The 14795-nt window shown below is 42.1% G+C and overlaps 1 protein-coding gene across 1 annotated transcript in view; it reads left to right on the forward strand.

Annotated features, from left to right (window-relative positions):
* Positions 1 to 2855: 2855 nt before the first annotated feature.
* The window catches only part of LOC114656153 (keratin, type II cytoskeletal 8-like), a 43310-nt gene continuing 31370 nt past the window's right edge, over positions 2856 to 14795 (forward strand). The window contains exon 1 of the mRNA XM_028807585.2: positions 2856 to 3193. Coding sequence (XP_028663418.1) covers positions 2966 to 3193 — 228 coding nt within the window. The 5' untranslated portion in view covers positions 2856 to 2965. The remainder of the gene's footprint in view (positions 3194 to 14795) is intronic.

The following is a 14795-nucleotide window of genomic DNA, read 5'->3' on the forward strand; positions in this document are numbered from 1 at the left end:
TGAAAATACGTTGCCGGACTCTGCAACTCCCCCGGCAGCCCCAATGGGAATCAATAGGGTTGCATGAAAGTCTCACTCCCAGTCTGTGCTGGAGGAACCCACAGTGACACCGCTGCCCAGGAGAGCTGTCCTCCATAATTCCAAGGGAGGTAATGCCCAACAGGTGCTCTTTCCCCCGGTCCTTCCATCTCACTGGCATCCTGGCCAGACAACGACTGTGGACGTCCATCACAATATATATATATATATATATATATATATATATATATATATATATATATATATATATATATATATATAATTAAATTTCTCTTTAGGAATAAATAAAGAATAATCTAATCTAATATCTGTGTATGCATTATAATGGTGTTGATTAGTTGCATCAGCCTGAGGATATGTCTCCAAAAGTACCGGATGGCATTTTTATCAAGCAAGTGAGCCAGTTTCAGAGCCAGGTGCAGGGCAGCATAGAAAATCAGCAATCTGCTAAGGTCGCATGCATATTCCAACTAGGTTGTCGACAGCAAGCAGACCTTTAGGAAGAATGAGCTACCTAAAAGAGCAATATAAAAGGGCAAGAATCCATTTGGTCAGAAGTGGAGATCACTGGCACAGCACTACTATATTATACTATGCATATATACATTGTGAAAGCAATGGATTGTGCAGATTGTGCAAAGCACAAAGGCCTACAAGCTTGGGGGGTGGGGGAACTTGGGGTCATATAGATTTTTAAAAAATTTTTAATAACTGAAATAAAACAGCTATTTCACAGTCTCGATGCAGTGTCTTCAACGTTCAATATCTTGTTACCATCAACTCTGACCTGGATGGTTGACGATGAATTGTATGCTGCTGCCAATCTTCTCATTGAATGCTATAGTACCAACATTTCACCGGCATTTTGCACTCAATTGTTGTCATTTCATGCAGTTTTTCAATCCATTCTGTCCACCAAGTTGATTGTTTTCAGAGTAGCTGAACTGTTGCTGATAGATCACTATGCACTATCGTCTACTTTCAGTGATGTTTGCATGGCTTGCATGTCACTGCTGACTATACCAGTGACTGTTGCTGCAAGTGAATGATCGTTCACCAAGTTAAAATCCATCAAAAATCACCTTAGAAGCATCACGTCGCAAGACAGACTTAGTGGCTTGGCTGTACTCTGAATCAAAAATGAGAGTGCCAGACGCCTTGGCGTGTCAAACATTGTTGAGACTTTTGCACAATAGAAGGCACGCAAGTGAGTATTTTAAGGTACTAGTGATTTTAGAAGTAATATGTTTTGTGACTTGTCAGTCAGTTCCATTTTTGTAAGCTTTAACAGTTTAGCAAATTTGTAATCTGTTTTATTGTGTACCTTAGTATGGCTTAAGTGTATTAGTGTCACCACCGTGAGGATTTGTAAGCGTGAACACTTTATGATGTCCATTTTCTCAGAACTTGTGTAAAACAGGTCGATTGTGTAGTAATATCCTCCCATCCTATTCATTTTATAGCACAGAACATTTTCTACTTTGTAGCTTACGTTATATTTTAAGCATCTTCTTTCACAAAGTTGTCTTGGAAAAGTAAGCAGATCAACATTTTACATATGTATTAGTTCTACTACCCACACCTCCCACATTCCATTTCCACAGTTTATTTTATGTTTGTTAACTTACAGCGGCTGTAATAAAGACATTTAAAAAATTATTACAAATTTCATTTAGAGAGCTGGTTTGTTTGCCACCAGTGTGTGATAGTAATGTGGTCACGGACGCCACCTGCCTAGCCAGCCCCTAGGATGTAGTTGCGAATGTGAAATATTTTAAGGATCCAACAAGGAGAAAATGTTTAATCACCAGATCTTGCTGCCAAAAACATTTTAACAATTTGTGGTTGAGTGCTGCAGTTTGTCACCAACAAGCCATAGGATGGGATATGATCTTCTCCTTTAAGAGTACCATCTGCTTGGGCCGAGGACGATGCTTGAATGAGGACACCGTCAGATGACATGAGGCTTTCACTGTTTGTAGCCCATAAAGGAGGAGTCAATGGTAGAGTGGCAGTGACAGCAGTCCTTTTCTGAGCAGTGTTCCTCCATTCTAGTGAAGGAAATAGAAAGTGTGTTAATAATAATTCCATGAGCAGGTGCTCAGTAAGAGACCCACCACTCTCTCGTGTTTGTCCATTTATATAATATGTAAATAACATATACAATATCTGCGCAAACTATATTTATACATGTACAGTATGTACTTACAGTGTGTAGTCTTATATACTGTTTATGTAGGGTGGCTTGAATGGAATAAGGGCACCTGGAGGAACAGACACTTAAACAGTCAAATAGCCAAATACTCACTTGGACCGATACTGTTCTTCTTTGGCTTGCCTGAACGAAATACTGTACTTGATTTCTGCACTTGATGTAGGTAAGTTCCTGAATTTGTGTCCTGGCTTTCCTGTGGGTATGTGCTGGGAAGCCCCACTTGTCAGCTAAGAGAACTGGATCACAAATATAAACACATATACAATAAATACAGTATATAATCACGACTAATTGCATATTTAGATCTGGCACAGACAAGCAAAAATACTGTATTATCAGGTGATACTTTGGAATAGGACAAGGGACAAACCTGGCCAGACTGGTTTGTTTCTTCTTGCATTGAGAGCTGTTTTTTTTTTTAGCTCTGCTGCATACAGCGTGTAGATTTTATCAGGTTCCGCATAAGCCGGATCCCACTTTCCAGGTAAGCCGCTCCACACGCACACACGCACGCGCTGAAGGGGAGGGGCGCGCGGCGCCGCCCCAGGTGACATGTGTCTCTTAGTTACTCAGCGGGCAGGTGTGATTTTTTTTTTTTTTTTTTTGGATGGGGAGGAGGAGCACCGAGGCTTTTAGATGCAGACATCTAACCTTGATGCCATTGCTGTACTCATCCACCATACCACTTGCCAATAAGCTGCCTGCTCGAAGATGGACGGTGCGCGGAACTTCAGTAGCTTCTCTTACTCGTCCCCCCTAAATCGCGCCAGTCGTCTGAGCGGTAACTTCAGCCCCCTGTACAGGACGCCGTCTTCCGCAGGGATCCTCGTTTCTAACAGCCCCGCTCAACAGATTGATCCCGAGATCCACGAGATTAAAAAGCAGGAAAAAGAAGAAATTAAAGGATTGAATAACCGATTCGCCAATTACATTGACAAGGTCAGTTGGTTAGTTGGCTTGTCACTTGCCTCGCATCATCGGAAGCTTGAATTGCTGATTTAGTGCAGGCGGACAGGTGGGAAAGCAGGATGCTGTGCCGTCGAACGAGTGTACGAGAGTACGAGAGTAGATTTCTAGCATCAGCCGAAAATACAGTTTAAAAAATAGTCTCCGTTGATAGGGGAAATTTTGTAGTGCGTCTGTATTGGCTTTTAAGGTGCTGCACATCCCTGACATCTGTTCGTCGGGTTTTTTTTCCAGTTCGCTAGAGTCCAAGTAAAGTCCGATACGCGCACATTGACTTGCCGGCTGTTCACTGTCAAGTAGCAGGATGCGCATGATAAGGGGGCGGCGAAGGGGGGATTTGGGACCGGGCAGTTTCGCTTGATTTCTGTCATGAGAGCTACTTAACGTCGTGTTTACTGACATTTTTAACCACCTGATCATGTAAAGAGCCATGAGTAATATTAATTTCCTCCATCACTTTTTTTTTAGCATAAGTATAATCTTTCGATTTTGCAAAGCAGCGTCTACTGGAGTTTAAGGGTTACGGGCTATCTTTGGTGCACTTTGTGCATTACTTAATGTGCTATTTAAAAAGTGTGCATGATGAAAAGGCGCCTACGTGTTTATTACCTTTATTGTGTGATGTATGAGTAATTGAATTAATTTGCAAATAAATATGACTCTTTCTGTGTGGTTATCGAGCCACACCTCAATTGATTTAAATGGCAACTGAAAACATTATCTAATGTGACAACTCGTCTACCAATCCAGGGCACCTCCGTGGTTCAAAAGCTGGCAATAAGATCTTACTGCAGTGCGGGGTCATTTTTCTTCCTGCAGATTTAGAGCATTTGTATCATATTAGAAAATATACAGGGAAACGCACTGGCACATTGTTCGGGTCTTGTTGACTCGGTTTTCATTTGCATTTCTATGATCAGTTTTGTACTTTTGCCTTGCACTCTGCTTCTTGTGGCACCGTCGCCAAGTCGGTAGGATTCCACATCGCGATTGTTAAGGTCTTTACTCAGCGGGTGACGTAACAAAGAATTGTTCGCAATCCCGTTTTACGTTAACCACGATCACGAGAGGCAGCACAGTGCTGCAGTCCAGCACTTGAAAGCCACGCAAGCACCGGGAGGGCAACGTCGGTCTACACCAAAAATCACAGACACCATGGCGACTTGCAAAAAAAACTCGTTAAAATGTTAGTTTATTGTCACCTTATTATCTTAATGGCATCGTCTTTATATTATTTTAAAGTGAACATTGAAAAACATCGAGTATTAATTAACAGTTACCACAGATCTCTGACGTGTGTCCGTGTGTTAGTAAAAACTAAATTACTAAGGATTTGAAAATAATAACGCTGTTCAATTCATAAATAACCATATTATTAATTCAAGCGTGATGTTATTCATAACATTAAATTAACGGCTCATTGAAATATGAGAGTCTGTCCAAAGGTAAACTGTTTACCTTTTAGTATTAAAGCGACTAAGTTATACGAAAAAAGCACATGTGTTAGTAAATTTTGTTGCACATTTTTATTTGTATTTAAAGTATTGTGTCAAAACTCTTAGACACTCGTGAGAGGAAGTTAAATTGAGTTACTTAATATTATTTGTAATTATTGTTATATTATTAGATATTATTATTCATATTTAAAATCAAGTATTGACTAGCTCTGAAAATCGGGCATTACTACGAGTTGATTAAATATATCGATAATACAAGACATCTTAACATCAGGTTTCTTAAGGTAATCGGGTTTGTTTGGAAAATAACTAGTAAACAAATACCATGTATAACACAAAATACTTTTAACTAATTTGTTAGATCAGATCATAAATTTATTAAATCTGTCATACAGAAAGTCAAATTCTTTAACGAAAATGTTGAAGCCAAGCAAGTTTGCATAAAACAATTTAGATTAAATGTAAGCTTTGACTTAGAAAGAATGAAAAAGGAAGATAGACTGCTACTTCGGTTTTACCTTTTGCATTTTTTTTTTTTTTTGCTTTTATTTTTTTCTCTTTATCGGGACACATCAAAGCACTCCGATTAGCCCATCTTGAAACTGCAGGCTTTCTTCCCGGTTGCTTTGGCACGTCGATATCTCGAAGGTGGTCATTTAGCGCCATCTACTGTAAAAAAGTGGAATAGAAACGTCGACGGGGATTAACACTCAAATGTGAAACAATTTGAAATACTGGACCAATGAACAAGACGAGCTTCAATGTACATACACTCACTGACCACTGTGTGTGTGTGTACATATATATATATATATATATATATATATATATATATATATATATATATATATATATATATATATATATATATATATATATATGAATTATATTTTAAACACTGTTTTAAGATACGTAACTCATTGTCCCCCTTTACAATACAATTTATTTTTGTATAGCCCAAAATCACACAAGACGTCCCGCAATGGGCTTTAACAGGCCCTGCCTCTTGACAGCCCCCCAGCCTTGACTCTCTAAGAAGACAAGGAAGAACTCCCAAAAAAAAAACCTTGTAGGGAAAAAATGGAAGAAACCTTGGGGAAGGCAGTTCAAAGAGAGACCCCTTTCCAGGTAGGTTGGGCATGCAGTGGGTGTCAAAAAGAAGGGGGTCAGTACAATACAATACACAGAACCAAACAAATCCTCAATACAGTATAAAAATAAAAATTTTAGAAGTACATAGCAGAATTTAACAGTAGATGATGATCCTTTGTGGATTTCCAGCTACTAATATATATAGTAACAAAAGGAGAAGAGAGGCGTGAGAAAGTTTGAGGGGGTCCACACCATATACTTGCAAAGAAATAGGCTTTTAAACAAAATGAGTAGTAACAAGGACTGTGTCCAATACAAGACTGTCAGAGAGAGGCGGCTAGCAGGTTTTTATAGGCAGGAAGGGGGAAGAGGTGTGTCCTCTGCCAGAAGTGATGTCAGAGGTTGTGGCCAGAGGTGGAGTCTGTAGAGGAACTGGAGGAGGAGGAGCTAGAGTAGTTTCTCTTCTGGGGATCTGTAGGGGATCGAGAAAGAGCATTAGTGCACCCGATCAACCTCTTTCTTGGTTCATTCTGTTAAGCACATTCAGTTCATTCAGTTAAGTTCATTCATGCACACCGACTGCCACCCATGCATGTATGTGTGACTATATCTACTATATAATTTGTCCTTGTGGAGAAATTGTCTTTTCGCAAGACTTTTGGGGTCACAGCACAGGGTCAGCATATGAACACGTTGCTGCCTTCAAAGGAAAGACATACTTATTCAATAAAGAAAGACTGAGTCCTATCTATCTATCTATCTATCTATCTATCTATCTATCTATCTATCTATCTATCTATCTATCTATCTATCTACTGATGCCACGTGTAGTAACTTTACTCTCATATAATACATTTGAACCTCTTGTTAATCAGTTAATGTTCCATTTAAACATCTACCGAAACAATATCATCATTAGCAAACTGTCCAATAGTCGTCTTTCTAAGGCTAAAGTGAAGGAATGCAGGGCACACAATTTCAATTCAGTTCAATTTGAACTTCCTTCCCCTTTTAAATACTAAATAATTAAACATTTTCTCAGTTGCCAGTCCTGAATTTCAGGTATTTGCTTTTATTTACTAAATACCAAGAATGTCATCATTGCAGTGATCTCTAAGATATACAAGTTTATGATCATATAGGAAATAATTTTAAAAACACTGAGGGATCACAGGTAAATACAGTATGTGATACATAATCACACAGAATCATGTGTATTAAAAAGCCCAGAGCACTTGGTCTTTAGTTTATGTCAGTAGATGACTTGGTCCTTGAATTGTTTATCTAAACAAACCTACAGTCTCATTGATGATCTTCTTATAATTTCATCATTTTACATAATGCCACAGTAGATAGATAGATAGATAGATACTTTATTAATCCCAATGGGAAATTCACATTCTTCAGCAGCAGCATACTGATACAATAAATAATATTAAATTAAAGAATGATAATAATACAGGTGAAAAAAACAGACAATAACTATGTATAATGTTAAATATTAACGTTTACCCCCCCTGGTGGAATTAAAGAGTCGCATAGTTTGGGGGAGGAACGATCTCCTCAATCTGTCTGTGGAGCAGGACAGTGACAGCAGTCTGTCGCTGAAGCTGCTCTTCTGTCTGGAGATGACATTATTTAGTGGATGCAGTGGATTCTCCATAATTGATAGGAGCCTGCTGAGCGCCCTTCGCTCTGCCACAGATGTTAAACTGTCCAGCTCCATGCCAACAATAGAGCCTGCCTTCCTCACCAGTTTGTCCAGGCGTGAGGCGTCTTTCCTCTTAATGCTGCCTCCCCAGCACACCACTGCGTAGAAGAGGGCGCTCGCCACAACTGTTTGATAGAACATCTGCAGCATCTTATTGCAGATGTTGAAGGAAGCCAGCCTTCTAAGGAAGTATAACCAGCTTTGTCCTTTCTTGCACAGCGCATCAGTATTGGCAGTCCAGTCTAATTTATCATCCAGCTGCACTCCCAGATATTTATAGGTCTGCACCATCTGCACACACTCACCTTTGATGATCACTGGATCTATGAGGGGTCTGGGCCTCCTAAAATCCACCACCAGCTCCTTGGTTTTGCTGGTGTTCAGGTGTAGGTGGTTTGAGTCGGACCATTTAACAAAGTCATTGATTAGGTCCCTATACTCCTCCTCCAGCCCATTCCTGATACAGCCCACGATAGCAGTGTCATCAGCGAACTTTTGCACATGGCAGGACTCCGAGTTGTATTGGAAGTCCGATGTATATAGGCTGAACAGGACCGGAGAAAGTACAGTCCCTTGTGGCGCTCCTGTGTTGCTGACCACAATGTCAGACGTGCAGTTCCCAAGACGCACATACTGAGGTCTGTCTTTAAGATAGTCCACGATCCATGCCACTAGGTATGAATCTAATCCCATCTCTGTCAGCTTGTCCCTAAGGAGCAGAGGTTGGATTGTGTTGAAGGCGCTAGAGAAGTCTAGAAACATAATTCTTACAGCACCACTGCCTCTGTCCAAGTGAGAGAGGGATCGGTGTAGCATATAGATGATGGCATCTTCCGCTCCCACCTTCTCCTGATATGCAAACTGCAGAGGGTCAAGGGCGTGTTGAACCTGTGGCCTAAGGTGGTGAAGCAGCAGCCTCTCCATGGTCTTCATCACATGTGATGTCAGAGCAACAGGCCGAAAGTCATTCAGCTCACTAGGACGTGATACCTTTGGGACTGGGGTGATACAAGATGTTTTCCAAAGTCTCGGGACTCTCCCCTGTTCCAGGCTCAGGTTGAAGATGCGCTGTAGAGGACCCCCCAGCTCCGATGCACAGACCTTCAGCAGTCGTGGCGATACTCCATCTGGACCCGCTGCTTTGCTGGCACGAAGTCTCCTCAGCTCTCTGCTCACTTGCGCTGTTGTTATTATGGGTGGGGATGTTTTTCCTATGCTGGTATCAGCAGAAGGATGTGTGGAGGGTGCAGTACTCCGAGGTGAGAGTGAGAGTGGGTTAGGGTGGTCAAACCTGTTAAAAAAGTTGTTCATTTGGTTTGCTCTCTTCACGTCTCTCTCAATGGTGGTACCCCGCTTCGAGCTGCAGCCAGTGATGATCTTCATCCCATCCCACACTTCCTTCATGCTGTTATTCTGCAACTTCTGCTCCAGCTTTCTCCTGTACTGCTCCTTTGCCGCCCTGAGTTGGACTCGGAGTTCCTTCTGCACGCGCTTGAGCTCATGCTGATCACCGTCTTTAAAAGCCCTTTTCTTCTGATTCAAAAGGCCCTTGATGTCACTTGTAATCCATGGCTTGTTGTTAGCATAGCAGCGTACTGTTCTTACTGGAACTACAATGTCCATACAGAAGTTGATGTAGTCAGTAGTGCAGTCAACAACTTCCTCAATGTTCTCATTATGAGATCCCTGCAGGATATCCCAGTCTGTAGTTCCAAAAAGTTCTCTCAGAGTATTCTCAGCCTCCGGGGTCCACTTCCTGAATGATCGTGTGGTTACAGGTAGGACTCTAACTTTTGGTTTATAGTGAGGCTGAAGCTGAACCAGGTTATGATCTCCTTTCCCAAGCGCAGGCAGCGGGGTGGCGCTGTATGCGTCTTTAACGTTTGCATACAGTAAATCAATAGTCTTATTTCCCCGGGTGTTACAGTCCACATACTGGGAGAATGCAGGCAATGTTTTGTCCAGCGTCACATGGTTAAAGTCTCCAGCGATTAGCACAAGCGCCTCAGGGTGCTGCGTTTGTAACTTAGCAACAGCGGAATGGATGATGTCACTCGCTGACTCCACGTCTGCCCGAGGAGGAATATACACGATGACAACAATGACGTGTCCAAACTCTCTGGGCAAGTAGTAGGGACGTAAACTTACGGCCAACAGTTCGATATCCCTGCAGCAAGTGGAGATTTTGACGTTAACATGTCCAGAGTGACACCACCGTGTATTAACATAGAGAGCGAGTCCTCCTCCTTTGTGCTTCCCACAGGTACTTGCATCTCTGTCCGCTCTAACTGTGCTAAACCCGGGTAGCTCCACGTTGGCATCTGGGATGGTGTTATTTAGCCACGTTTCGCAGAAACACAACAAACTGCATTCTCTGTAGGTCCTTACATTTTTCACCAGCGCAGCCAGTTCGTCGATCTTATTTGAGATTGAGTTTACATTCCCCAGAATCACAGAAGGCACCGAAGGCTTGAAACGCCACTTTCTCGCAAGCCGCTTCATTTTTAGCTTAGTGCCGGCTCTGCTGCCACGATACCGCCTTCTTACCTCATCGGGTAAATAGGGAACCACACCGGCACTGGCATTTGTTCTCAGCGCCCGAAGTTGAGTACTTGAATAGGCGAGTCTCGGCGTGTTAAAATCCATGCCCACGTTGTAAAAGTAAGTGTGTCCAGGGAAGGAATCCACATAAAATAAAGTGGTAGGAGTGATCAATAAATAAAAATAGAAAAATAAAAGTAGAAAAGTACACATACATATACAGTCATACACGGAGCTGCTGAAAAGGCTGCCACTCACGGCGGCGCCGGATGTGTGTGTAAGTATTGAGAATTTAAAACAAATTTTCACAATGATTGTTTGTAAATTATGAGGTATTAAGTGGAAAGGGAAAGGGAAGGTCTACAGGACAGTAGTGAGACAAGCTATGTTATATGGGTTGGAGATGGTGGCACTGACCAGAAAGCAGGAGACAGAGCTGGAGGTAGCACAGTTAAAGATGCTAAGGTTTGCACTGGATGTGACGAGGATGGATAGGATTAGAAATTAGTATATTAGAGGGTCAGCTCAAGTTGGACAGTTGGGAGACAAAGTCAGAGAGGCGAGATCGCGTTGGTTTGGACATGTGCAGAAGAGAGATGCTGGGTATATTGGGAGAAGGATGTTAAGGATAGAGCTGCCAGGCAAGAGGAAAAGAGGAAGGCCTAAGAGAAGGTTTATGGATGTGTTGAGAGAGGACATGCAGGTGATGGGTGTCACAGAACAAGATGCAGAGGACAGAAAGATATGGAAGAAGATGATCCGCTGTGGGAACCCCTAACGGGATCGGTTGAAAGAAGAAGATAGACATACACATGTACACGCACACGCATACACGCACACACACACGTGCACACACACACCTGAATGACTAAAATGGAAGGAATTAAAAGGGAAAGTTCTGACTTGTCTGTCAGTCTCAGTGAGGCATTATTCAGGCATTGTGCCGTTGCTATAAAGAAGCCTCAGTAGTTTTTTGTATTTTTTGGCTGGAAGTCCTCAGTGTTAGTGTGTCAGAGAGAGGAAGTTCAGCATTGTTCATGATGACACTCAGTTTTGTTTGAATTCTTTCCTTCTCAACTACGTCCAGTGGTTTGAAAGTACATTCCATAACTGGGCCTGCCCTTTTAATTAGCTTGTTAATTTGGTAGGCCTCTGTTGCAATGATGTGACCAGAATAGCTCACCAATTTGTAAAAAATCGCACTAGTGTGTTACAGAAGATTTGAAGGATGTCAGTGCTTACATTAAAGGAACGCAATCTCCTAAGAAAAAAACAGCCCACTTTGCCCTTTCTTATATAGTTGCTTTGTGGTATGAGACCAATCCAACCTGTCACTGATTTGGACCCACAAGTATTTGTAGGAGTGGACCACCTCTACATCCACTTCCTGAATAGGACCTGACATAAAGGCCCTTTGGTACACCAAAAGTCAATAATAAATTCCTTGGTTTTGCTGATGTTAAGTTGCAGATAATTCTCCACGTTACTCCTATACTCTGTCTCATCCCCTTTATCAATACACCCCATAAGTGCAGAATCATCTTAGAATTTCTGCAGGTGGCATGACCTGGTGTTATATTTATATTCAGAGATGTACAGACTGAAGAGAAAAGAAGGCAGGAGCTTTTCTTGTGGTGCTCCAGTGTTGCTCTCATCCATATCAGAAACACAGTCCTTGAGACTCACAAACTGTGGTCTACCTGACAGATAGTCCATTATCCAGGAAACCAGAGGCTCATCCACTTGAATATCTCTGAGGTTAGCCCTTAACAGGGATGGCTGGATGGTATTTAAGGTGCTCGAGAAATCAAAAAACAAAATCCTCACAGTGCTCCCAGCTTTGTCTAGGTAAGAATAATCCTTGTGGAGCAGGTGGATAATTGCATCCTCCACACTGATCTTTGTCTGATAGGCAAAGTGTTGGAGGGTCCAGGTGGTCTACCACAAGAGGACTCGTATAATCCTCAAAGTGCTGCCAGCTTTGTCCCAGTGAGAAGTTACAGTCAAAACAGAAACCTATTATAGCAAATTAAAGCCAAGAACTATAAAACTGATGCATGATTAAACATGACAAGCCCAATACTTTGTTGACAGCTCAAATAATGAACATAAACAGAAAAATCTTTATATAGCATCTTACACAGGGTGGATTCTGTAACATACAAAAGCATTGCCTGTACTTTGCTGTATGTAATATACTGTAAATAAAATTACCAACGTTGCTCTTCATAACATTACGTCAGATAACCATGTTAACATAAATGCCTAACTGTTCAGAAACAAACTGTCCTTTGTGGGCTCGACAGGAATTACTGTCAGAGGAGCCATACTTTCGATAAACTGCACAAGTGAAGGCAGGATGGTACCTTCAGGGTGCTGGCCCTTAAATATATAAGCTATGTGGACCAGGCATTGTGCTATTAGAAAGGTATTGACTCTGCTAGACCTAACAACCCTAAACTGGATTTAGCTGGTTTGATAAGAGCCTATGTGGGCGGCACGGTGGCACAGTGGGTAGTGCTGCTGCCTCGCAGTTGGGAGATTTGGGGACCTGGGTTCGCATGGAGTTTGCATGTTCTCCCCGTGTCTGCGTGGGTTTCCTCCGGGCGCTCCGGTTTCCTCCCACGGTCCAAAGACATGCCGGTTAGGTGGATTGGCGATTCTACATTGGCCCTAGTGTGTGCTTGGTGTGTGGGTGTGTTTGTGTGTGTCCTGCGGTGGGTTGGCACCCTGCCCAGGATTGGTTCCCTGCCTTGTGCCCTGTGTTGGCTGGGATTGGCTCCAGCAGACCCCCGTGACCCTGTGTTCGGATTCAGCGGGTTGGAAAATGGATGGATGGATGGATAAGAGCCTATTGATGGTTACATTACATTGGGCCATATATGGACCCTTTTACAACTCAACGATAGTAGCAAAGTAATAGGCAGGCCTTTTCAAAAATAACATCAGATGGGAGAACTTAATATGTGACCAGCATTTTAAAAGAAAGACAGACAGGCATCAGGGTGCAGTGAGCTTTGGGTGGGGAGTTTTGGCAGGGAAATATATGCTGTCCCTTAAAGAGAACCTGACCCAGAAGAAATCCCTCTATGCAAGGTATTAATTGCTTCCAGTGTCATAGTTCACTGGCAGGGACACACTGTGTAGGTGACAAGGTAATATTTGGCATCCCAGATGGAAATTTGTTTGGGCAAGTATGGACAAACAGAAGGCGTCATTCCAAGAAATGCAGGAAATGAGCTAAAAGATAAGAAACGTTTACACTCAGAACACACACCTAACAATATTGAATCCTAACATTACAATGCAAAAAACTAATCAAAGTTCATCTGAGCCCTGACAGCCATTAGAGTCCAAAATCCTTTGATACTGGGAATAAATTATAATGACCTGCGGATGCGAGAGACAAAGGAATTAGCCTCTTAACGCCAGTTTCTATGGAGTGGCCTTAAAAAAGATCATTGGCATCTTCAGCACTGTTTCTGCCACCACTTAGGCCTTCAACGATGCCACACGCTTCCAACTGTTTGTCCCTTTGTTCCTGCATACACACAACCCAGCTCTCCTTCATCTGGGGCCAGATGTAACCCATATGCCATACTATCCCAATACAAGCCGACCCAAGTCCACGGTCAATTCCAAGGATAGTCGGATTAATCCAAGCTGATGCATTCCAGGAACCTGGACACATGTCCAATCAAAGTGCTCTTCTAAGTGCTGTGTCTGCTCCCTCTTACCTGCTGCTCTTGGGCTTCTTCTCCAGGTATTGCCCCTCGTCAGACAGTGTGCCACCACCTGAGGAGCATGACCCTGTGAGGTTGTGACAAAATGTATTTTTAATTTGTTTATTTTGAGTCTTGGGACACAAATCTGCAACACGATGGCAACTGTAAACATGACTAAATAAAGAAACCTTAAACCTTAAACTGTTGAAGCTTTCTAAGCTGAGGATGGCTACTGTCTGGCACTGTCATGTGATACCATTCAGTGAGCAAGGACAGCCTTTTAACGACTAATTCTGGCAATTCTGTTGAAACGTTTTTTTGTTCTTGATGCTATCCATCCGACCATCTGTATTCCAAACCCACTTATACTGAGTTGGGTTGCAGGGAATCTGCAGCCTTTCTCAGAAAGCATAGGTTGCAAGGCAGGAACAATCACTGGACAATGTGCTAGTCCATCTCAGGATACACACACACAGATCAATTTCATAATTACAATTCACCCAACATCTATGTCTTTAGACTCTAGGAGGAAACCAGAGCACCTGGACGAAAACCATGTGGACATTGGGAGAAGATATAAACTCCATGCCGGGAGCATTAAAGATGTGAACCCTGGTCTACATGGTTTGAGGTAGTAGCACTGCCACTGTATCACACATCTTAATAACATTCCCAAATCAACATGCTGCATAAAAGTTTCAATATAAGACTTTATAACACAGCAACATTACAATTTTGTCTGCTTTAACACATTTTAGTTTCCTTCTAAAGAACAGGTGTTGGTTTCTGCCCCATTTTACTAATTTGTTCTGTGCTCTGATCAAAGGTCAGCTTATTATTAATGATTGTTTAAAAATATGTGCCATTTGATTATTTTGAGGGTGTTTAAATTGTTTCTTGCTTTACATTCCGTGCCATTCAGCCCCGACTAGAGGTCTTTGTTTTATGTTTGCATTGCGCGGATCTCCTCTGTGATGTTCTCCACACCTCACTGGGTGTGTGTGATACGTACAAGTTTTTTCTTCTCTGCCTATTTACCCACCTCTTTC

This window comes from Erpetoichthys calabaricus, chromosome 8, assembly GCF_900747795.2.
Source record: "Erpetoichthys calabaricus chromosome 8, fErpCal1.3, whole genome shotgun sequence".
In the NCBI taxonomy this organism is placed as follows: domain Eukaryota; kingdom Metazoa; phylum Chordata; class Cladistia; order Polypteriformes; family Polypteridae; genus Erpetoichthys; species Erpetoichthys calabaricus.